This window comes from Cherax quadricarinatus, chromosome 33, assembly GCF_038502225.1.
Source record: "Cherax quadricarinatus isolate ZL_2023a chromosome 33, ASM3850222v1, whole genome shotgun sequence".
NCBI classification, from domain to species: Eukaryota; Metazoa; Arthropoda; class Malacostraca; order Decapoda; family Parastacidae; genus Cherax; species Cherax quadricarinatus.
In genome coordinates this window covers 15,579,727-15,603,816 of record NC_091324.1, presented here as the reverse complement: position 1 = coordinate 15,603,816, position 24,090 = coordinate 15,579,727, and the positions used below count along the sequence as shown (strand labels likewise).

Here is a 24,090-nt window from a genome sequence, read left to right as displayed (position 1 = left end):
GAATATTATGACCCTAACTGTAAACCTCTGTTAATATGACTGTAGAACATTTTTTCAGATTTTTAATATACAACCTTAATTAAGGCAGTCTGGTACTAACCCAGATACAGTCAGCACTGTTAAAAGATTATATGTCAACTCCTGTTTGTTTGAACACCTGGGAAACTTATGAAGGTTTAACATTACCAATATAATTTAAGTCCACAAAGATGGATAACTTAAGTAATATTTAAAAATGTGTGGTAATAAAGATAATAGTACATCACTATTTTTGTAATAATGGGAGCATCAAAACTTATGAGAAACTCATTCTCTTAAATTATATTAATGTACAGAAAATATTTCCACACTGTTCAATGTATGTACTTAACTGTCCCATTATATTGCCCCAATTCCTGCTGATTGCACTTTACAAACATTACCTCTTGAAATTGGGAATCAGACTACATCTGTCAGAACAGGGAATAGTCAGGCACTTGTCAATCTAGGATTCTGAAGGAGCTAATTCCTTTGTTGACTGGGTGACAGTGATGGGCTCCTTTCCATGAACTTCAATAACTTGGATCATTTAGCTGGTGGCTGTGGCAGATGAAATGGTGGCCACAGGCTTAGTAAAGTTGTTTGGAAGTTTGGTAGCAACTTCATTTATCAAAATTTGTCTCATATTCACTGCCTCTTCACAGGTAGCCCACATGAGCTTGGAATGAGAAACTAGAGACAGACTACCCCTGTTGAAATGTATCATGCTCCATTCAATACTGTACAAAACTAGAACTTATGGTATCTTATGATCCATGAAAGGATACTGGTACCAAGGGCAGCACTCTTTAATTTTACGTTAAGTCTGGCTGAATAATGAGAGGGTCATAATACACCTATAATCAGCAGTAGGCACAGCTAACTGAAAAGTTAGCTTCACTAACTGCTAATCCACCAATTAAAAAATTAGTTCCATCAACGTTAAACTGCTAAACGGCCGAAAAAACTGGCAGAAGCTAATGCTAATCACTAACCATTAACTTTTTCACATGAATTCAGATTCGGTTTAGTGTTTTTGTCTTTTACTTTTACTTTTAAGACTTTTAGAACAGACCTGGAGAGCTTCCTAATAAGATATAGAATGCCAAGTTCACATGCTGATCAAGTGCCGCTAGTGCGAAAATAGCGAGTTTAATTTTGTGGTGTAACACAAGCGACCAACAAGGATACACTTGCCCCATAGCACCCAAACAGACTGAGTTAGCTTATTTGGCTGTTTTCTTCATTAGTTCCAGCTACTCATTGTATTCGTTCATTTTATTCTATTTCTGTTCATGTTTGCATATAACTTAATTTAGATTTTGAACCCAATAAATTACAAACAAGTAGATGAAAATCGTGGTTAAAGTTGAAACCTTGAGGCCAATTTAACGCTGCACCAGTGATACAGCCATACAGGTGAACAAAAATAGTTAAATGAACAAATGAAATCAAGCATCAGTTTAAATCCAACATACACTTTATTTACTGTACAAAATGCATAGCATGGGTATCATGCCTAGATCAGATGATGGCTGGACTGATTACTACTCTGGCTGGGCCTTCTCCATTGCTTTGATGTGATGCTGGTTGCCATTCATGAGCATCAACCTCTCAAAGTTTCCAGCTGACAGGGTGCTCTCTTGGCCCTCAAGATATCTTTGCCTACAGAGAATAGGCACTCAACTGCAGCACTGGATGGAATGATGATGTTGTACTTAATGAATAAGTCGATCAAGAAGGCAACTTCACTCACGACCTTCTTTGAGCCAGTCTCCAGCCAGATCTTCACCATGCTCTGTGCCTTTGACTTCAGTGACCTGTGGCTTCTGCTGTCCTGGAGCTGAGTGATGCTGCTGAAGAAGTCATCTTCTTCATTCTCATTAGTGGTGCTGCTGCTCTCCTCACTGGTCTCCATCATGGCTGCTTCCACGACAGTCTCCATGGTGTTCCTCATTTTGCTGACTTAGCTGTTGTCATACTGCTCCAGCCACAGCAGGCAAAACTTGGGGTGGAAGGTAGTGGCCAGCTGGCACTCCTGGTCTTCTTGGAGGAGCCCAACCCTTTTTGCGAAACTTCTTCCCTGTTCATTCTGATAAGTGACAATGCACCCCGGTGATCGTTGACACTGTAAGACTATAACAATGCTGCTCAGATGCTGCTGTTGCTGCATTGACAAGTCACGTTTACATATAGTCAGCCAATAGTGTGCCTGACTGACTGTTGGAGAAACGCCCACAACAGACAGGAACAAACACGTGCACTGCTGAAAAATCATTTCTTTCCGACTACCAACAATGCATGAATTTTTTTTTAGTGGACTCAAAGTTAGCAGACGCTAATTGGCCCACTGAGGGTTTCCGAAGTTAGCAGAAATGCTAATCCACTAAGCAAAAAGTTAGTTCTGCTAATTAGCGATTAGCGGAACCGTGCCCACCACTGCCTATAATAATAAAACCTAAGGAACATTTCAAGTGGTTAACTCAATTTCATATAAGCCTAAATAAAATAAATATCAAATTCCTATACGTATTAAAAGTAGTGTCATCAGCTTATTAAAACCATTTCATTATGTATCATTTATTCAGCAAACACTTCTCAAATACAGCTGCAATGTAGAACAACACGTGGATACCTTATTACAGTATCAAGAAAAGTTTAATTTAGGGAAGCTAACATTAACATGTGTCCACATATTGGCTGTGATTTTTACTTACACAGTAACACTCCTGTGATAGTAGAGACATTCTACTGTGTACTGATTAGGATAATCCCCAGACTGTTTGGGTCAAAAAACAATAAAAAGGGCTAGACAGTCTGCCACTGTCGGACAGTGATAGACTCTGATTTAGATCACTGGCCTACATACGTAAAGCAGATAATCAGGTTTATAACAGATTCAATACAAGTTTCCCCACCAGTCAGACTGTCAATATTGAAAGATTGCCCCTACAAAAAAAAAAAAAAAACTCCCCATCATCATTCACTTAATCACTGTCTTTCAAGAAGCGTGATGACATAACAGTTCAGATTGACATAACAGCTCAGATGACCCTCTGAACTGTAATATCCACACCTCTCCTTCAGTATGAAGGCACTACACTTCCCAGCTCTGGCTAATCAGGTTACCTGAATCCCTCCACAAATGTTGCCCTTCCTCACATGCCAACAACACATTTTTTTTTTTTTCAACAAGTTGGCCGTCTCCCACCGAGGCAGGGTGACCCAAAAAGAAAGAAAATCCCCAAAAAGAAAATACTTTCATCATCATTCAACACTTTCACCTCACTCACACATAATCACTGTTTTTGCAGAGGTGCTCAGAACACAACAGTTTAGAAGAATATACGTATAAAGATACACAACATATCCCTCCAAACTGCTAATATCCCAAAACCCTCCTTTAGAGTGCAGGCATTGTACTTCCCATTTCCAGGACTCAAGTCCGGCTATATAAAAATAACCGGTTTCCCTGAATCCCTTCACTAAATATTACCCTGCTCACATTCCAACAGATTGTCAGGTACCAAATACCATTCGTCTCCATTCACTCCTATCGAACACGCTCAAGCACGCCTGCTGTAAGTCCAAGCCCCTCGCCCACAAAACCTCCCTCACCCCATCCTTCCAACCTTTTTGAGGACGACTCCTACCCCGCCTTCCTTCTCCTACAGATTTATATGCTCTCCATGTCATTCTACTTTGATCCATTCTCTCTAAATGACCAAACCACCTCAACAACCCCTCTTCAGCCCTCTGACTAATACTTTCATTAACTCCACACCTTCTCCTAATTTCCACACTCCGAATTTTCTGCATAATATTTACACCACACACTGCCCTTAGACAGGACATCTCCACTGCCTCCAACCGCCTCCTCGCTGCTGCATTCACATCCCAAGCTTCACACCCATATGAGTGTGTTGGTACTACTATACTTTCATACATTCCCTTCTTTGCCTCCATAGATACAGCTTTTTGACTCCACATATACCTCAACGCACCACTCACCTTTTTTCCTTCATCAATTCTATGATTAACCTCATCCTTCATAAATCCATCTGCCGGCACGTCAACTCCCAAGTATCTGAAAACATTCACTTCTTCCATACTCCTCCTCCCCAATTTTATATCCAATTTTTCTTTATCTAAATCATTTGATACCCTCATCACCTTACTCTTTTCTATGTTCACTTTCAACTTTCCACCTTTACACACATTCCCAAACTCATCCACTAATCTTTGCAATTTTTCTTTAGAATCTCCCATAAACACAGTATCATCAGCAAAAAGTAACTGTGTCAATTCCCATTTTGTATTTGATTCCCCATAATTTAATCCCACCCCTCTCCCGAACACCCTAGCCTTTACTTTCTTTTACAACCCCATCTATAAATATATTAAACAACCATGGTGACATTACACATCCCTGTCTAAGACCTACTTTTACCTGGAAGTAGTCTCCCTCTCTTCTACACACCCTAACCTGAGCCTCACTATCCTCATAAAAACTCTTTACAGCATTTAGTAACTTACCACCTATTCCATATACTTGCAGCATCTGCCACATTGCTCCCCTATCCACTCTATCATGCCTTTTCTAAATCCATAAATGCAATAAAAACTTCCCTACCTTTATCTAAATACTGTTCACATATATGCTTCAATGTAAACACTTGATCTACACATCCCCTACCCACTCTGAAACCTCCTTGCTCATCCGCAATCCTACATTCTGTCTTACCTCTAATTCTTTCAATAATAACCCTACCGTACACTTTTCCTGGTGTACTCAATAAACTTTTGTCCCCTTTCCCTTTATATAAAGGGACTATACATGCTCTCTGCCAATCCCTAAGTACCTTCCCCTCTTTCATACATTTATTAAACAAAAGTACCAACCACTCCAACACTATATCCCCTCCTGCTTTTAACATTTCTGTCATGATCCCATCAGTTCCAGCTGCTTTACCCCCTTTCATTCTACGCGATGCCTCACGTACCTCCCCCACACTTGCATTCTGCTCTTCTTCACTCCTAAAAGATGGTATACCTCCATGGCCAGTGCATGAAATTACCGCCTCCCTTTCTTCCTCAACATTTAAAAGTTCCTCAAAATATTCTCGCCGTCTACCTAATACCTCCCTCTCCCCATCTACTAACTCCCCTACTCTGTTTTTAACTGACAAATCCATATGTTCCCTAGGCTTTCTTAACTTGTTTAACTCCAAAATTTTTTCTTATTTTCATTAAAATTTCTTGACAGTGCCTCTCTCACTCTATCATCTGCTCTTCTTTTGCACTATCTCACCACTCTCTTCATCTTTCTTTTACTCTCCATATACTCTCCTCTTCTTACAACACTTCTGCTTTGTAAAAACCTCTCATAAGCTAACTTTTTCTCTTTTATCACACCCTTTACTTCATCATTCCACCAATCACTCCTCTTTCCTCCTGCCCCCACCCTCCTATAACCACAAACTTCTGCCCCACATTCTAATACTGCATTTTTAAAACTCATCCAACCCTCTTCAACCCCCCCTCACTACTCATCTTTGCACTAGCCCACCTTTCTGCCAATAGTCGCTTATATCTCACCCGAACTTCCTCCTCCCTTAGTTTATACACTTTCACTTCCCTCCTACTTGTTGCTGCCACCTTCCTCTTGTCCCATCTACCACTTACTCTAACTGTAGCTACAACTAAATAATGATCCAATATATCAGTTGCCCCTCTATAAACATGTACATCCTGGAGCCTACCCATCAACCTTTTATCCACCAATACATAATCTAACAAACTACTTTCATTACGTGCTACATCATACCTTGTATATTTATTTATCCTCTTTTTCATAAAATATGTATTACTTATTACCAAATCTCTTTCTACACATAGCTCAATTAAAGGCTCCCCATTTACATTTATCCCTGGCACCCCAAATTTACCTACTACTCCCTCCACAACATTTTTACCCACTTTAGCATTGAAATTCCCAACCACAAGTACTCTCACACTTGGTTCAAAACTCCCCACGCATTCACTCAACATTTCCCAAAATCTCTCTCTCTCCTCTACACTTCTCTCTTCTCCAGGTGCATATACACTTACTATTACCCACTTTTCATATCCAACCTTTATTTTACTCCACATAATCCTTGAATTAATACATTTATAGTCCCTCTTTTCCTGCCATATCTTATCCTTCAACATTATTGCTACTCCTTCTTTAGCTCTAACTCTATTTGAAACCCCTAACCTAATCCCATTTATTCCTCTCCACTGAAACTCTCCCACCCCCTGCAGCTTTGTTTCACTTAAAGCCAGGACATCCAGCTTCTTCTCATTCATAACATCCACAATCATCTCTTTCTTATCATTTGTACAACATCCATGCACATTCAGACTTCCCACTTTGACAATTTTCTTCTTCTTTTTCTAATCATCTAATCATAAAAACCACTTAGATCAAACAAGAGATCACCAAATTTTGGATAAGCAAAGTAATTATGGTAGTGCATTTGAACTGTATTTGAAGCAACCACTGCAAAAACATGCATAAAATGCAAATTAAATACAAATACACAGCCTTAATTTTTTCCAAATACAAATAAAATATAAATATGTACCAATTATTTTATCTGTATTTCTAAAAGCAACAACATCCCCATCTCTGCCTCACACAAAAGCCCAACACAAGTGGTTAACTTGATCATATATAAAATTTCAATGCCTACTGAAAAAAAAAAGAGGTGTATAATTTAGCTTTAATAAAAGCAACATTACTGAATTAACAGTTATATACGATTTCTATCAAATGATCATGAACTTTTCACACATGCATACAAATTAATATACATGTACACAAAATATGAATGTACTTAGCAAATCAAAATTGTAATCACACATTGTAACCTTTACAAAGAAATAAACTTTACCACAAGTGAGGAACATCTCAAGTCAGAACTAAATAAGTCAAAGATCTAATAACCAAAATTTTATTTATGTTATTATGCTTTATAGACCCCTCAAGGAAGGTTCCTTGATGTTGGTGAGGGGCTCTTGATTTAGGGAATTGGATCTGTGCTCCATTTCCCCGAATTAAGCCTGAATGCCTTCCACATCCCCCCCCAGGCGCTGTATAATCCTCCGGGTTTAGCGCCTCCCCCTTGATTATAATAATAATATGCTTTATAGAACAAAGACTTTTTGCAAGATATCAAAATGTTTGAATCTTTTTGCAACAAAACTACAGTAAGTAAATCAAGAGTTTACTGTGTATACAGAACATGTGTATTGTAATTGCAGTAATTTCTGTAGCTATTCAAAAAAAAAAGTCAAAGTAACTTTTCACTAGGTCAGAGTTGACATTATTCAATAATTTTTCAACAAAGCAGTATCCCAAAGGAAACATGTACAATGCCTTACTCAACATTATTCAGTAATTTTTCAACGAAGCAGTATCCCAAAGGAAAAATGTACATTGCCTTATTCAAAGTGCTGCATGCTTTTCATGGCATCAATCAATGTGCAGCAGATCATGCATGTAAGTCCAATAAAAGATAATCCCACCAGTTAACAAGTCTTTTGATACATAATTTTATTTTTTTAATACTCAGGCCATCTCTCACCAAGGTAGGGTGACCTGACAAAGAAGAAATGCTTTCATCGTCACTGTGTGTCTTGCCAGAAAAGCAATGACACACAGTTCAGATGACCCTACAAATTGTAATATCTCCACCTCTCCTTCAGAGTGTAGTAGGAACTGCATTTCCCACCTCCAGAACTTAAGTATAGCTAACTGGTTACCTCTGAGTCCCTTTATAATTGTTACTTTGCTCACACTCCAACAGCATGTCAAATCACAAACACCACTTACTCCTATCTACCAGTTAGAAAAAAAAAAAAAATAAATAAAAACATTAAATGCACCTTACCTTGGGATAAGCAAGCTTAAAATACAGTACTGAAACTGTCTTCAAGCCTTCCAACTGTGAGAAAATTATATTCCCCAACAATCATTAAGTCAAAATAACAAAGCAAAGAAAAGCAAAGCAATATTCAGTTATCATGCAGATGATGTTAAACAAAAACATCCTTACCTTTTTTCGATGAATTTTGGTAGAAGAGCGGACCGAACCATTGGGTGGTAGAGCATCTGTGTAGGTTTTCCTTTCAGCTGCTGTCTTTACCTTGTGAGTTTCAGGTTGGGTATTGGTTGACTGAAGCTTCTGGGGCACTGTTCTAGGTCGTCTAAATGGACTAAATGACATACTCATGGAGCTCTCCATGCGTTGGTTAGTGTGAAGGTCTGACCTTGTTGGCAAAGCTCCTCCAGTCACTTCTCTGAGTCCTGTTCGCCCAAATTTTGCCATTTTCATTGCAGCTATCTTCATTGTCAATCGTCCCTGTTACGTGAAGAATGAATTTTTTAAATTCCCAAAACCTTACTGAACTGGCAATTTATTTTCAATTGTGCCAGGGACCAGTGTAGGGTTGCCAACTTGGAAAACGGAAAAATTTAAAGTTTTTATTAAAAATATTAAAAGTACTGAAAAAGATTCTTAAATTTATACAACAGGCATGTTAAAACACCTAATGCAAAAAGTGAGCCTGCTTTTTGTTTATCAGCTCATCAAGTGATGACTTGGTTAAGGACAGTGGCACACAATGGAGACCGAATATCCACATTCTTTCTGCACTTAGTCTTAATGACATGAAGAGATGAGAGAGTAGCTTCACAGAGGTATGTCAAGGGAAATGGAAGAAAAGTTTTCAGAGCAATTTCAGCAAGTGTTGCTTTCACTTTGATTCAAAGAAAACAAGTGATATTATGGTTTCGATACTTGTCTTCAATCCTTCAGTAGCAGTCACTCTAATAACATACCCTCCACAGCAACAATCATACCATCCATCAAAGCAATAAATGGTTTTTGGGTCAATCTAATTTCTTTTTGTGGCTCATCATCTGTAGGAAAATTTTTAATTATGAAGACGAAGTTCCACGAGTGTGGGCATGGGAGAGTGCATGAGCACATAATCAATGGCTTCAAAATCGAGGAGAGTTAGAGTTACGTCAGAAATTATGGGTACAGTGGACCCTCAGCTAACGATGGCATCACCTAACGTTAAGTCCAGCTAACGATACATTTTAACGCAAAAATTTTGCCTCAGCTAATGCTAAAAAACTCACCCTACGCGATTCGTTCGAGACGCGTCCACGAGTGGCCTGAGCGCGCCTCAGTTGTCCTGTAGGTGCCAGTGTTTACAAGCCAGCCAGTGTGGTCGCATCCAAGCATACAATCGGAACATTTCATATTATCACAGCGTTTTTAGTGATTGTACCTGCAAAATAAGTCACCATGGGCCCCAAGAAAGCTTCTAGTGCCAACCCTGCAGGAAAAAGGGTGAGAATTACTATGGATATGAAGAAAGACATAATTGCTAGGTACGAAAGTGGAGTGCGTGTCTTGGAGCTGGCCAGGTTGTATACCAAACCCCAATCAACCATCGCTACTATTGTGGCCAAGAAAACGACAATCAAGGAAGCTGTTCTTGCAAGAGGTGCAACTTTGTTTTCGAATAAGAGATCGCAAGTACAGTGGACCCTCGACCAACGATATTAATCCGTTCCTGAGAGCTCATCGTTAGTCAAAATTATCGTTAGTCGAGTTAATTTTCCCCATAAGAAATAATGGAAATCAAATTAATACGTGCAAGACACCCCAAAGTATTGAAAAAAAAAAAATTTTACCACATGAAATATTAATTTTAATACACACAAACTGAAGAAGACATGTACAATTACATGACACTTACCTTTATTGAAGATCTGGTGATGATTGATGGGATGGGAGGAGGGGAGTGTGTGGATGGTGTAGTGTTTAGAAGGGGAATCCCCTACCATTAGGACTTGAAGTGTCAAGTCCTTTTCCGGGGTTACTTCCCTTCTTCTTTTAATGCCACTAGGACCAGCTTGAGAGTCACTGGACCTCTGTTGCACAACATATCTGTCCATAGAGGCCTGTACCTCCCGTTCCTTTATGATTTGTCTAAAGTGGTTCACAACATTGTCATTGCAATAGTCACCAGCACGGCTTGCAATAGCTGTGTGAGGGTTGCACACATTTCCTTAATCTCTTTCTTCATATCCATGGTAATTCTCACCCTTTTTGCTGTAGGGTTGGCACCAGAAGCTTTCTCGGGGCCCATAGTGACTTATTTTGCAGGTGCAATCACTATAACGCTGTTATAATATGAAATGTTCCGATTGTATGTTTGGATGGGACCGCGGTGGCTGGCTGGCTTGTAAACACTGGCACCCACAGGACAAGTGGCGCCCTCAGGTAAAAAGTGGACGTGTCTCGAACGGAACGAATCATGTTGGTCGAGTTTTTTAGTGCTAGTCCAGGCAAATTTTTTGCATTAAAATGTATCGCTAGTCGGATTTAACCCTTTGACTGTTGCAACCCCCAATCTTGAGGTGTCTCCTGGTGTCGCAAAATTTAAAAAAAAAAAATTGTTTTTTCTTATGAAATGATAGAGAATCTTTTCCCGATTGTAATGACACCAAAAAAACTAAATTCGATGGAAAACTGACGGAATTATGCTCTCGCGAAGTTAGCGACCTCAGCGCTGTTTACAAATCGGCGATTTCGCCCACTTTGAGCCCTATTTTCGGCTAATTCCATTGTTCCAGTCGCCCAAACTCATAGCTATTTCTTTAGAACTCCATTTTTTCTATCGATTGAGTACAAGAAACTGCCCATTTACCGATTTCAACTACCTAATAGTGTGGTCAGAAATTTGCAATTTGGCCAATTTCACGAAAACTAAAAAATATGACAATTTCAAAAAAGGTTCAGAATGAACAATGCAGACATTCCTGGCTCTAAAATTACATTTTCTTTGCTCATCAGTCATGTCTCCAGGCCCCTCTGATATTACTCTTGCTTTCTATTTTGAATTTTTATTCAAACAAAAAATAGAAGACTTACTATTATGCAGACTACTGCAATACTGCAATAATTGTATAAATAACATCAACCCATTCATGACTGCATATTAGAATGGCTAGTTGGACATTTATTGGACAATGGCATCATTTGTTTACTTTTGAACATTGGCAAAAATCAAACATTTCCCCTACTTCGAGCTCCATTTCTAGGTCCTTTTTATAGTAAAATCAATCAAAATCACCTCTATTTCTATAATATGCTTTCCATTCTATCAAATGAGACCAAGAAAACGAGAATACAACCATAAATACTATACAAAAATAGACCATAAAGTCGGCATTTTAATTAAAAAAAAAAACGGTCGGAGTTTTTTTTTCTCATTATGCACTGCGTGCTCCAGGATTTTTTTTATATGGTGCACACTGACCACACAGACCCATTCTCTCACAAGTGGGCCAACCAGCTTTCTCCTGTTTGATTTGAAGCCGCTAGAATTTGAGTATATATACGTCAAACACGGTACCTCGCAAGACGTATATATACGGCCGCGACAGTCAAAGGGTTAACGTTAGACGATGCCATCGTTGGTCGAGGGTCCACTGTAGTACTCGAAGATGTTGAGAGACTGTTATTGGTGTGGATAAAAGAAAAACAGATAGCAGGAGATAGCATCTCTCAAGCGATCATATGTGAAAAGGCTAGGAAGTTGCATGAGGATTTACTTAGAAAAATGCCTGCAACTAGTGATGTGAGTGAATTTAAGGCCAGCAAAGGTTGGTTAGAGAGATTTAAGAATTGTAGTGGCATACATAGTGTGATAAGGCATGGAGAGGCTGCCAGTTCGAACCAAAAAGTGGCTGAAAAATATGTGAAGGAATTCAAAGATTACATAGACAGTGAAGAATTGAAACCTGAACAAGTGTTTAATTGCGACGAACCAGGCCTGTTTTGGAAGAAAATGCCAAACAGGACCTGCATTACTCAGGAAGAAAAGGCACTCCCAGGACATAAGCCTATGAAAGACAGGCTTACTCTCTTGATGTGTACTAATGCTAGTGGTGATTGCAAAGTGAAGCCTTTATTGGTGTATCACTCTGAAACTCCCAGAGTGTTCAGGAGAAACAATGTCCTCAAGGCTAATTTATGTGTGATGTGGAGGGCAAACAGTAAGGCATGGGTCACTAGAGACCTTTTCTATGACTGGTTACACCATGCATTTGCCCCCACTGTGAAAAATTACCTCCTGGAAAATGTATTGGACTTTAAGTGCCTCCTGGTATTAGACAATGCTCCTGGTCATCCTTCAGACTTGGCAGAGCAACTTTCTGGGGGCATGAGCTTCATTAAGGTCAAGTTTTTGCCTCCTAATACCACTCCTCTCCTGCAGCCCATGGACCAGCAGGTCATTTCAAACTTCAAAAAACTCTACACAAAAGCTGTTTCAAAAGTGCTTTGTAGCGACCACAGAAACTCGATTGACTCTAAGAGAGTTTTGGAGAGATCACTTTAGCATCCTCAATTGTGTAAACATTATAGGTAAGGCTTGGGAGGGAGTGACTAAGAGGACCTTGAACTCTGCTTGGAAGAAACTGTGGCCAGAATGTGTAGACAAAAGGGATTTTGAAGGGTTTGAGGCTAACCCTGGGAATCCTATGCCAGTTGTGGAATCAATTGTGGCATTGGGGAAGTCATTGGGGTTGGAGGTTAGTGGGGAGGATGTGGAAGAGCTGGTGGAGGAGGACAATGAAGAACTAACCACTGATGAGCTGCAAGATCATCTTCAACAGCAAGAGGCCAGACCTGAGGAAACTGCTTCGGAGGAGGGGATAGAGAAATTGAAGTTGCCTACTTCAAAGATTAAGGAAATGTGTGCAATGTGGCTTGAAGTGCAAACCTTTATGGATGAAAAATCACCCTCACACAGCTATTGCAAGCCGTGCTGGTGACTATTACAATGACTATTTTGTGAACCACTTTAGACAAATCATAAAGGAACGGGAGGTACAGGCCTGTATGGACAAATATGTTATGCGACAAAGGTTCAGTGACTCTCAAGCTGGTCCTAGTGGCATTAAAAGAAGAAGGGAAGTAACCCCGGAAAAGGACTTGCTACCTCAAGTCCTAATGGAAGGGGATTCCCCTTCTAAACATTAACAACTTCCACACTCCCCTCCTCCCATCCTATCAATCATCACCAGATCTTCAATAAAGGTAAGTGTCAGTTTGTGTGTATTAAAATTAATATTTCATGTGGTAAAAAAAATTTTTTTTTTCATACTTTGGGGTGTCTTGCACGAATTAATTTGATTTCCATTATTTCTTATGGGGAAAATTAATTCAGCTAACGACAATTTCAGCAAATGATGAGCTTTCAGGAACGGATTAATATCGTTAGCTGAGGGTCCACTGTATTTTGAAACAGTTTTGAAGTCTCATGCATGAAAAATTCACTTAGATTATCTTGAATTTGATTAACTCTTTGAGGGTTTCGGACGTACTAGTACAGCTTACGACCCAGGGTTTTTGACGTACTAGTACGCCTAAATTCTAGCGCCCTCAAATCTAGTGGGAGAAAGCTGGTAGGCCTTCATATGAAAGAATGGGTCTATGTGGTCAGCGTGCACAGTATAAAAAAAAATCCTGCAGCACACAGTGCATACTGAGAAAAAAAAAACTTTGACCGTTTTTTTGGAATAAAACCGACTTTGTACTGTATTTTCGTATGGTATTTATTGTTGTATTCTAGTTTTCTTGGTCTCATTTTATAGAATGGAAGACATATTACAGAAATTGAGATGATTTTGACTGGTTTTACAATGAAAGATACCTTGAAATTGAGCTCAAAGTAGCAGAAATGTTCGATTTTTACCAAATTTCAAAAGTAAACAAATCGTGCCAATGGTCCAATACACGTCAACTGGCGAGTCTAATATTCTTTCACAAGTGCGCCAATAATATTTATACCATTTTTTACACTAATGCAGTAGTCTGCATAACAGTAAATCTTATATTTTTTGTGAGAATAAAAATTCAAAGTGGAAAGCAAAAGAATATAAGAGGGGCCTTGAGACGTGACTAATGACCAGAGGAAATGTCATTTTAGTGCCAGGAATGTCTTTCTTGTTTATTCTGGACCCTATTCGGAAATTGGCATCTTTTGAAATTTGTATGAAATTGGCAAAATTGCTAAATTCTGACCACTGTACAGTATAGTTGAATTTCATAAATGGGTGGTTTCTTGCACCCATTCGATAGAAAAAATGGAGTTCTAGCGAAATATTCATGTTTTTTGTCGACTAGTACAGTGGAATTGGCCGAAAATGGGGCTCAAAGTGGGCAAAATCGCCGATGCGTAAATATCCCCGAGACCGTTAACTTCGCGAGAGCATAATTCCTTAAGTTTTCCATCAAATTTCAAACTTTTGGTGTCCTTATGATCAGGAAAAGATTCTCTATCTTTTCATAAGAGAAAATTATTTTTTTTTTTTAAATTTGGCCGACCCTGAGAACGAGTTTCGGAGAGGGCCTGTTGACCCTCAAAGGGTTAATAACCTAATGAATACAAGAGCATACTGGGTCTTAAATTCAATATCCTGAAAGCAAGAGTCTGATATTAAATGTGAATTTTGCCCTGGATTTTCAATTTAGTAGTGGGTCTAGGGATTACATTACCCAACGCCTATTCTCAGACTAACCCTCTTAGGCTCAAAAAGAAATATTACAGGATTAACAGCTATTGAGAAGTGCATATAAGTAATGTCATCAAAAGTTTGTAAGATTTGCCTGTCATATGTTCCAGAGACAGAAAAAAATAAGCAATCCTGCTAGAATGCAAAAAACACTAACAGGCTTCCTTTCACACATTTGACAGAATGGAAGCACATTCCCTGGATGGTTGGTATTGCATCTACTAACCAAATATGATAAAAACTATTTTAAATTTCTTTCAGCTTTATTAATGACTTCTGAACTCTGCATGGATGCATATAGTTTGAGCTTAGTGTTTTCCATTTCTCCAGTGCTTCTTATCATCAGGATATCTACAGCATCGAAAAACTTCTGAGATTCTTTGTCTTCACTTATAAAGGAAGCATCTTTCTAACTTGAATTTTCTTTTTCTTAATGGTATATGTCTGGAGTATACTTCTAGTGCCACTGAGCTCAACCACTTGAGACAATGGTTCAAATCCATATTACTCATACTACCAGAATCTTCCCAGTATATTTCAATAATGTCTCAACTTATATGAGCCTAGTTAATGTATATACTAAATGTTAATGTATATACTAAATGTTAATGTATATCTAAAATTCAGAGTCTAAATACACCCTTATAGCTGTTTGTGTTTTGCTGCCCAAGACCAGTGTGTATGCAAGTCTCAACTTCAATTAGACTGTGGTCTGAGTTTGATGTTTATGACACCTGCATTTAGTAAAAGATCCTCATTATTTAATAAAAAGTTAAGTGTTTTCTAGTTTGCTCAGTTCCACTATTTGTTGGTGTAAAGCAATGACTCATTCGTCATGGGTTCAAACCCCATCTTTTCCGTGATTTGTCTGCAATTGTGTTATTACGATTATGCAAGTCAAGATTAGCTACAAGAAGAGCCGAGAAATTAAAAATTGCAAAAATACTCAAAATGCTCTCCCCAAGTAGGGACTTTCCATGTGCAATACTAAATGTCATCTATGTTTTTTGATAAAAATTATGCTTCACATGGAAATAAAGAATTTGAATTTGAAAGAGAATTCTTTGGGCGTATATACAGTGGACCCCCAAGTTTCGTGATTAATCCGTTCCAGAGAGTCTGCCAAATGACGAAATTGCCGAAAGGCGAAACCATTTTCCCCAAAAGAAATAATGGAAATAAAATTAATCTGTTCCAGACACCCAAAAATATTAAAATAAAATATTTTTTTTTCAAATTAAATAACGATTTACATACTGAAAACAATGAGAAATCAAGTACATACATATATAAAATAATAACAACATTACACTTACCTTTACTGAAGACTTCTGGGTGGATGGAAGATGGGAGGAGGGGATAGGAGGAAGGTGTACACTATTGTTTGGAAGGAGAATCTCCTTCCATTAGGACTTCAGGTACCAAGTCTTTATCTGGGGTTACTTCCCTTCTTTGTTTTTTAAAGACACTGGGAACAACTCGAGAGTCACTGGACCCCTGTCGCACAAAATATCTGTCCAGAGAGCTCTGTTTCTGGTGTTTCTTTAAGATTTGTCTGAAGTGGGACACAACACCGTCATTGTACATGTTGCCAATACGACCTGCAACAGCTTTGTTAGGGTGAAGTTCATCCATAAATGTTTGCACTTCAGTCCACTTTGCACAAATGTCCTTAATCTTTGAAGAAGGCACCTTCCTCCATCTCTCTTCCTCCTCCTCTGCAGCAATTTCCTGAGCTGTGATCTCTTGCTGTTGCAGATGAAGGTCTTGCAGCTCTTCAGTGGTAGCTCTTCCCTGTGGTCCTCCACCAACTTTTCCACATCCTTGCCACTCACCTCCAACCCCAGGGACTTCCCCAATGCTACAATAGATTCCACAACTGGCATAGGCTCCTTAGGGTCAGCCCCAAACCCTTCAAAATCCCTCTCTTGTACACATTCTGGCCACATTTTTCTCCAAGCAGAATTCAAAGTTCTGCAAGTCACTCCTTCCCAAGCCTTGCCTATAAGGTTTATGCAAGTGAGGATATTGAAGTGATCTTTCCAGAACTCTCTTAGGGTCAATTCAGTGTCTGAGGTCACTTCAAAGCACTTTTGAAACACTGCTTTGGTGTACAGATTTTTGAAGTTTGAAATGACCTGCTGGTCCATGGGCTGGATCAGAGGAGTTGTATTAGGGGGCAAGAGCTTCACCATGATGAAACTAAACTCCTCCACTATTTGCTCTTCCAAGTCTGGAGGATGAGCAGGAGCATTGTCCATTACCAGGAGGCACTTGAGTGGCAATTTATTTTCCAGGAGGTATTTCTTCACACTGGGGCCAAACACTTCATTAAACCAGTCTAGGAAAATTCCCCTTGTGACCCATGCGTTATTGTTAGCCTTCCACATCACACACAAATTACTCTTGGCGACACTTTTTTCTTGAACACTGGGATTTTCAGAGTGATACACCAGTAAAGGCTTCACTTTGCAATCCCCACTAGCATTACTACAAAACATGAGAGTAAGCATATCCTTCATAGGCTTGTGTCCTGGGAGTGCCGTTTCCTCCTGCGTGATGTAGGTCCTCTTTGGCATTTTCTTCCAAGAGAGGCCTGTTTTGTCACAATTAAACGCTTGTTGGGGTTTGAATTCTCCAGTGTCTGTACTCCTTAAACTCCTGTACAAACTTCTCAGCTGCTTTTTTGTCAGAACTGGCAGTCTCACCATGCCTTATCACACTGTGAATGCCACTACGCTTCTTAAATCTCTCAAATCAACCTTTGCTGGTCTTAAAATCACAAGCATCACCACTCGTTGCAGGCATTTTCTTTACGAGATCGTCATGCAACTGCCTTGCCTTTTCACATATTATCGACTGCATAATAATATCTCCTGCTAACTGTTTTTGGGTAATCCACACCAACAGTAACCTTTCCACTTCTTCGAGGATTTGCTATCTCTTTTGCAACAACAGCACACTTTATTTCCATTCCCTTCGCCATGATCGAAGTGATGGTTGAATGGGGTTTGCCATACATCCTGGCAAGTTCTGTAACACACACTCCGCTCTCATATTTTTCAATGATTTCCTTCTTGAATTTGATCGTGTTCCTTGCTTTCTTTACTAAAGGGCTTGCACTAGCTTTCCTTGGGCCCATGGTGACTTATTTAGCAGTTGCAAGCACAAAAAACAATGATTATGAAATGTATTGTATGAACCCACGGGGTGATGGTCACGTGCTGGTAAACAATGACACACTGAGTGTGAATGGTGCGGGAGACTGGCGTTGTGTGCGCGGTGACGGGCAGATGCATACCGGACGGTCGCCGAATCATGAGCCCAATCACAAACCGTGAGGCTAAATTTTGCCGAAAAAACTTGCCGAAAGTCAGATTTCATGAAAGTCGATGCCGACGAAACTCAGAGGTCCATTGTATACATGTACAGTGGACCCCCCAGTATTCGAGGGCATCGGTATTCGATAAATCCGGTATTCGATGCATTATATCGCAAAAACTTTTCCTCGGTATTCGACTGAAAACTCGATATTCGATATGATTCGTACGAGACCTGTCCATGTGTGGCCAGAACTGCCCCATGTGTGCCAGTGTTTACAAGCCAGCCAGTGTGCGCGCATCTAAGGATACATTCGGTACATTCCATATTATCCATATTATCACTGTGTTTGATGCTTGTTTCTGCAAAATAAGTCACCATGGGCCCCAAGAAAGCGTCTAGTGCCAACCCTGTGGTAAAAAGGGTGAGAATTAGTATGGAAATTAAGAAAGATTTTGAAGGGTGTGGGGCTAACCCTGAGAAGCCTATGCCAGTTGTGGAATCCATTGTGTCTACTTCAAAAATTAAGGAAATGTGTTCACAGTAGGTTGAAGTGCAAACCTTTATGGATGAAAATCACTCTAACACAGCTACTGCAAGCCGTGCTGGTGACTATTACAATGACAATGTTGTGGCCCATTTTAGACAAATTGCAAAGAAATGGGAGGTACAGAGCTCTATGGACAGATTTGTTGTGCGACAGAGGTCCAGTGACTCTCAAGCTGGTTCTAGTGGCATTAAAAGAAGGGAAATAACCCTGGAAAAGGACTTGCTACCTCAAGTCCTAATGGAAGGGGATTCCCCTTCTAAACACTAACACCTCTCCCCTCCTCCCATCCTATCAATCATCACCAGATCTTCATTAAAGGTAAGTGTCAATTATTTTATTGTTATTGTAATCATTCTATTGCATTAAACTTAATATTTCATGTAGTAAAATTTTTTTTTTTTCATACTTTTGGGTGTCTTGCACGGATTAATTTGATTTCCATTATTTCTTATGAGGAAAATTGATTCGGTTTTCGATATTATCGGTATTCGATGAGCCCTCAGGAATGGATTAATATTAAATACCGGGGGTCCATTGTATACTGAATTTTTTCCTTTGCAGAGACTGAACTTTCTTTACTACTACTACTCCTTCTCTTTGTGATCTACTAGAAATGTCAATAATCAATGCCCTACTTTCCCTGTTATATCTGCTGACCTCATTTTGGGAGTTACTGTTTCAGGGACACACTTGACAAATGCCTTCTGAAAAGTACGTAAATTAAAGTAATAAAAATTTGCATCTGTAAATATTAAGGTTTTCTCCCACGGCCTCTGCAATTTAGTCATAGTGATGCTTATAATGGTTGTGATAGCCAAGATCTTGCTGTGAAGTTATGCTGACTTAGGTTACATAGCTCATGTTTCTCCAGTCAATAATTTGATGTCCCAGCATTGTTTCAAAGATTTTTATATATGAAGTTTATATTAATGGACTTTGGTTTCTTCCACTGCTCTATTGCCTCCTTTAAGAGGGGCCATGTCTGCACTTTTCAAGACCTTTGAGATTTCACCTGAATCTAGACTTTATCCAAACGACACTAAGTATGGTATGGTACTTTGCATTTCCTTATAAATCCTGCATTCCAGGAATTGGGCCCAGGTGCTGTATGTATGGGCATGTTGACTATTTTCCTTTTGAAGCATGAAAGATTTGTACTAATGCTGGACATAAAATTTGTAGGGTGGGCATAATTCATGGAAAACTAACAACTCTCATATCAATAGCTACTGATCACAAAACAGTGATTCATACAGTGCTGCTTTTTTCAAGATTTCGCTCATTTCTGTTATCATCTGCGTATGACTTGTAAGTGGAGTAGAAGGGCAATAATGGAGGAGGTTTTGATTTATGTTTTGCATATCTGAAAAACCTAGGTAGCCATTTCATATGAGGGGGAGGTACTACCGTCCTACGAAGTGAATGTGAAACAGAAACCTATAATTGTTTTACATGATGGTAGGATTGCTGTTGTCTTTTTTCTGTCTCATAAACCTGCAAGATTTCAGGTATGTCTTGCTATTTCTACTTACATTTAGGTCACATTAGACATACATGTACAAGCATACATATACACACCCCTCTGGGCTTTCCTCTATTTTCTTACTAGTTTTTGTTTTTTCAACAAGTTGGCCATCTCCCACTGAGGCAGGATGACCCAAAAAGAAAATATTTTCATCGTCATTCAACACTTTCATCTCACTCATACATAATCACTGTTTTTGCAGAGGCACCCAGATACAACAGTTTAGAAGCATATACGTATAAAGATATACAACATATCCCTCCAAACTGCCAATATCCCAAACCCCTCCTTTAACTCCTTGACTGTTTCGGTCGTATACATACATCTTACGAGCCACCGTGTTTGACGTATATACACTCAAATATTCTAGTGGCTTCAAATCAAGCAGGAGAAAGCTGGTAGACCCACATGTGAGAGAATGGGTCTGTGTGGTCAGTGTGCACCATATAAAAAAATCCTCAGCACGCAGTGCATAATGAGAAAAAAAAAAACTTCGACCGTGTTTTTGGATTAAAACACCGACTTTGCGGTGTACAGTGGACCCCCAGTTTACGATATTATTTCATTCCAGAAGTATGTTCAGGTGCCATTACTGAACGAATTTGTTCCCATAAGGAATATTGTGAATTAGATTAGTCCATTTCAGACCCCCAAACATACACGTACAAACGCACTTACATAAATACACTTACATAATTGGTCGCATTGGGAGCTGATCGTAAACCGGGGGTCCACTGTATTTTCATATAGTATTTATGGGTGTATTCTCGTTTTCTTGGTCTCACTTGATAGAATGGAAAACATATTATAGAAATTGAGGTGATTTTGATTGGTTTTACTATGAAAAGAACCTTGAAATGGAGCTCAAAGTAGGAAAAAATGTTTCATTTTTGCTGATATTCAAAAGTAAACAAATGATGTCATTGTCCAATAAATGTCCAACTAGCCATTCTAATATGCAGTCATGAATGGGTTGACATTATTTATACAATTATTACAATATTGCAGTAGTCTGCATAACAGTAAATCTATTTTTTTGTTTGAATAAAAATTCAAAATAGAAAGCAAGAGTAATATCAGAGGGGCTTGGAAACGTGACTGATGAACAAATAAAATGTTATTTTAGAGCCAGGAATGTCTGCATTGTTCATTCTGGACCATATTTTGAAATTGGCATATTTTTTAATTTGAGCAAAACTGGCCAAATTGCAAATTTCTGACCACGTTATTGGATAGTTGAAATCGGTAAATGGGCAGCTTCTTGTACTCAATCGATAGAACAAATGGAGTTCTAAAGAAATAGCTATGAGTTTGATCGACTGGAACAATGGAATTAGCCGAAAATAGGGCTCAAAGTGGGCGAAATCGCCGATTCATAAATATAGCCCAGGACGATAACTTCACGAGAGCGTAAGTCCCTAAGTTTTCCATCAAATTTTGTTCTTTTGGTGTCATTACCATCGGGAAAAGATTCTCTATTATTTCATAATTTTTTTTTTTTTTTTTTCAAAAAATTTTCGACACCAGGAGACACCTCAGGATTTGGAGTTGCAACAGTCAAGGGGTTAAAGTGCAGGCATTGCACTTCCATTTTCAGTACTCAAGTCCGGATATATAAAAATAACTGGTTTCCCTGAATCCTTTCACTAAATACAGTGGAACCCCGGTATTCGATATTAATCTGTTCCTGAGAGCTCATCGAATACCGAAAATATCGAAAAGCGAATCAATTTTCCCCATAAGAAATAATGGAAATCAAATTAACCCTTTGACTGTTTTGGTTGTATATATACGTCTTACAAGCCAGTGTTTCAGACGTATATGTACACAATAATTCTAGCGGCTTCAAATCAAGCGTAAGAAAGCTGGTAGGCCCACATGTGAGAGAATGGGTCTGTGTGGTCAGTGTGCACCACATAAAAAAAATCCTGCAGCACACAGTGTGTAATGAGAAAAAAAAAACTGATCGTTTTTTTGGATTAAAACGCCGACTTTGAGGTGTATTTTCGTATAGTATTTATCGATGTATTTGCATTTTCATGGTCTTAGGTGATAAAATGGAAAACATATTACAGAAATAGAGATGATTTTCATTACTTTGATGATGAAAACGACCTTGAAACTGAGCTCAAAGTAGCGGAAATGTTCGATTTTTACCAATGTTCAGGAGTAAACAAATCACACCACACGTCCAATACACGTCAACTGGGGAGTCTAATATTCTTTCACTAGTGCACTGATATTATTTATACCATTTTTACAATAATGCAGTAGTCTGCATAACAGTAAATTTTGTATTTTTTTGTATGAATAAAAAATCAAAATAGAAAGCAATAATAATATAAGAGGGGCCTAGAGATGTGACTAATGAACAGAGGATATGTTATTTTAGTGCCAAGAATATCTACCTTGTTTATTCTGGACCGTATTTTGAAATTGGCGTCTTTTTTAGTTTGCGTGAAATTGGCCAAATTGCCAATTTCTGACCACAATATTGGGTAGTCCAAATTGTTAAATGGGAGGTTTCTTGTACTCAGCGGATAGATAAAATGGAGTTCTAAAGAAATAGCTATGAGTTTGGTCAACTGGAACAACGGAATTGGCTGAAAATAGGGCTCAAATTCGGCAAAATCGCCGATACGCATATGTCGCCGAGACCGCTAACTTCGTGGGAACGTAATTCCATGAGTTTTCGACCAAATCTCGAACTTTTGGTGTCATTACCATCGGGAAAAGATTCTCTATCATTTCATAAGAAAAAATTTTTTTTTTTTTTCAAAAATTTAGCGACATAGAATGACAGTTTCAGAAAGGGGCCTAAAACAGTCAAAGGGTTAATCCATGCAAGACATCCAAAAGTATGAAAAAAAAAATTTTAACACATGAAATATTAAGTTTAATGCAATAGAATAATTACAATAACAACAATAACAATAGAATAATTGACACTTACTTTTAATGAAGATCTGGTGATGATTGATGGGATGGGAGGAGGGGAGAGTGCCGAAGTTGTTACTGTTTAGAAGGGGAATCCCCTTCCATTAGGACTTGAGGTAGCAAGTCCTTTTCCGGGGTTACTTCCCTTCTTCTTTTAATGCCACTAGGGCCAGCTTGAGAGTCACTGGCACACATCAGAAGAGTAAGCCTGTCTTTCATAGGCTTATGTCCTGGGAGTGCCTTTTCCTCCTGAGTAATGTAGGTCCTGCTTGGCATTTTCTTCCAAAACAGGGCTGTTTCGTCACAATTAAACACTTGTTCAAGTTTAAATTCTTCACTGCCTATGTAATCCTTGAATTCCTTCACATATTTTTCAGCTGCTTTTTGGTCCGAGCTGGCAGCCTCGCAATGCCTAATCACACTATGTATGCCACTACGATTCTTAAATCTTTCAAACCAACCTTTACTGACCTTAACCCTTCAGGGTCCAAGGCCCAAATCTGAAGTGGTGCCCCAGTGTCCAAGAATTTTCAAAAAAAAAAAATTTGTTATTTTTTCTTATGAAATGATAGAGAATCTTTTTGTGAAGGTAATAAAACAAAAAGTACGAAATTTGATGGAAAATTGACGAAATTATGCTCTCGCGAATTTTGATGTGTCAGCGATATTTACGAATCGGCGATTTTGCCGACTTTGACTCCCATTTTAAGCCAATTACATTACTCCAGTCAACCAAATTCTTAGCTATTTCACTAGTATTACTTCTATTCTATCGATTGAGCACAAGAAATCGCCAATTCAACTGTTTCAACTACAAATTAAAGTGATCGGAAATTGTTAATTTGGCCAATTTAACACAAAGTTCAAAATATTCCAATTTCAAAATAGGGTCCAGAATAAACAATGTAGGTATTCCTGGAACTAAACTAACATTTCCTCTGTTCATTAGTTATGTTTTGAGGCTTTACAAATAAATTCCATTTTGATTTTTTATTCACATAATGAATTTTTATTCACACCAAAAAATAAAAGATTTACTGTTATGCAATACTGTAATAATTGTATAAATATCATCACCACATTTGCAGCTGG

General features: G+C 38.7%; 1 protein-coding gene across 2 annotated transcripts in view; it reads right to left on the bottom strand.

The window, feature by feature from the left end:
* Window positions 1-24,090, bottom strand: part of LOC128693874 (uncharacterized) — a 475,055-nt gene that overhangs the window by 370,482 nt on the left and 80,483 nt on the right. For both annotated transcript variants that reach the window (XM_070090862.1, XM_070090861.1), the window contains exon 6: window positions 8,121-8,426. In XM_070090862.1, the coding sequence (XP_069946963.1) occupies window positions 8,121-8,426 (306 nt within the window). The remainder of the gene's footprint in view (window positions 1-8,120; window positions 8,427-24,090) is intronic.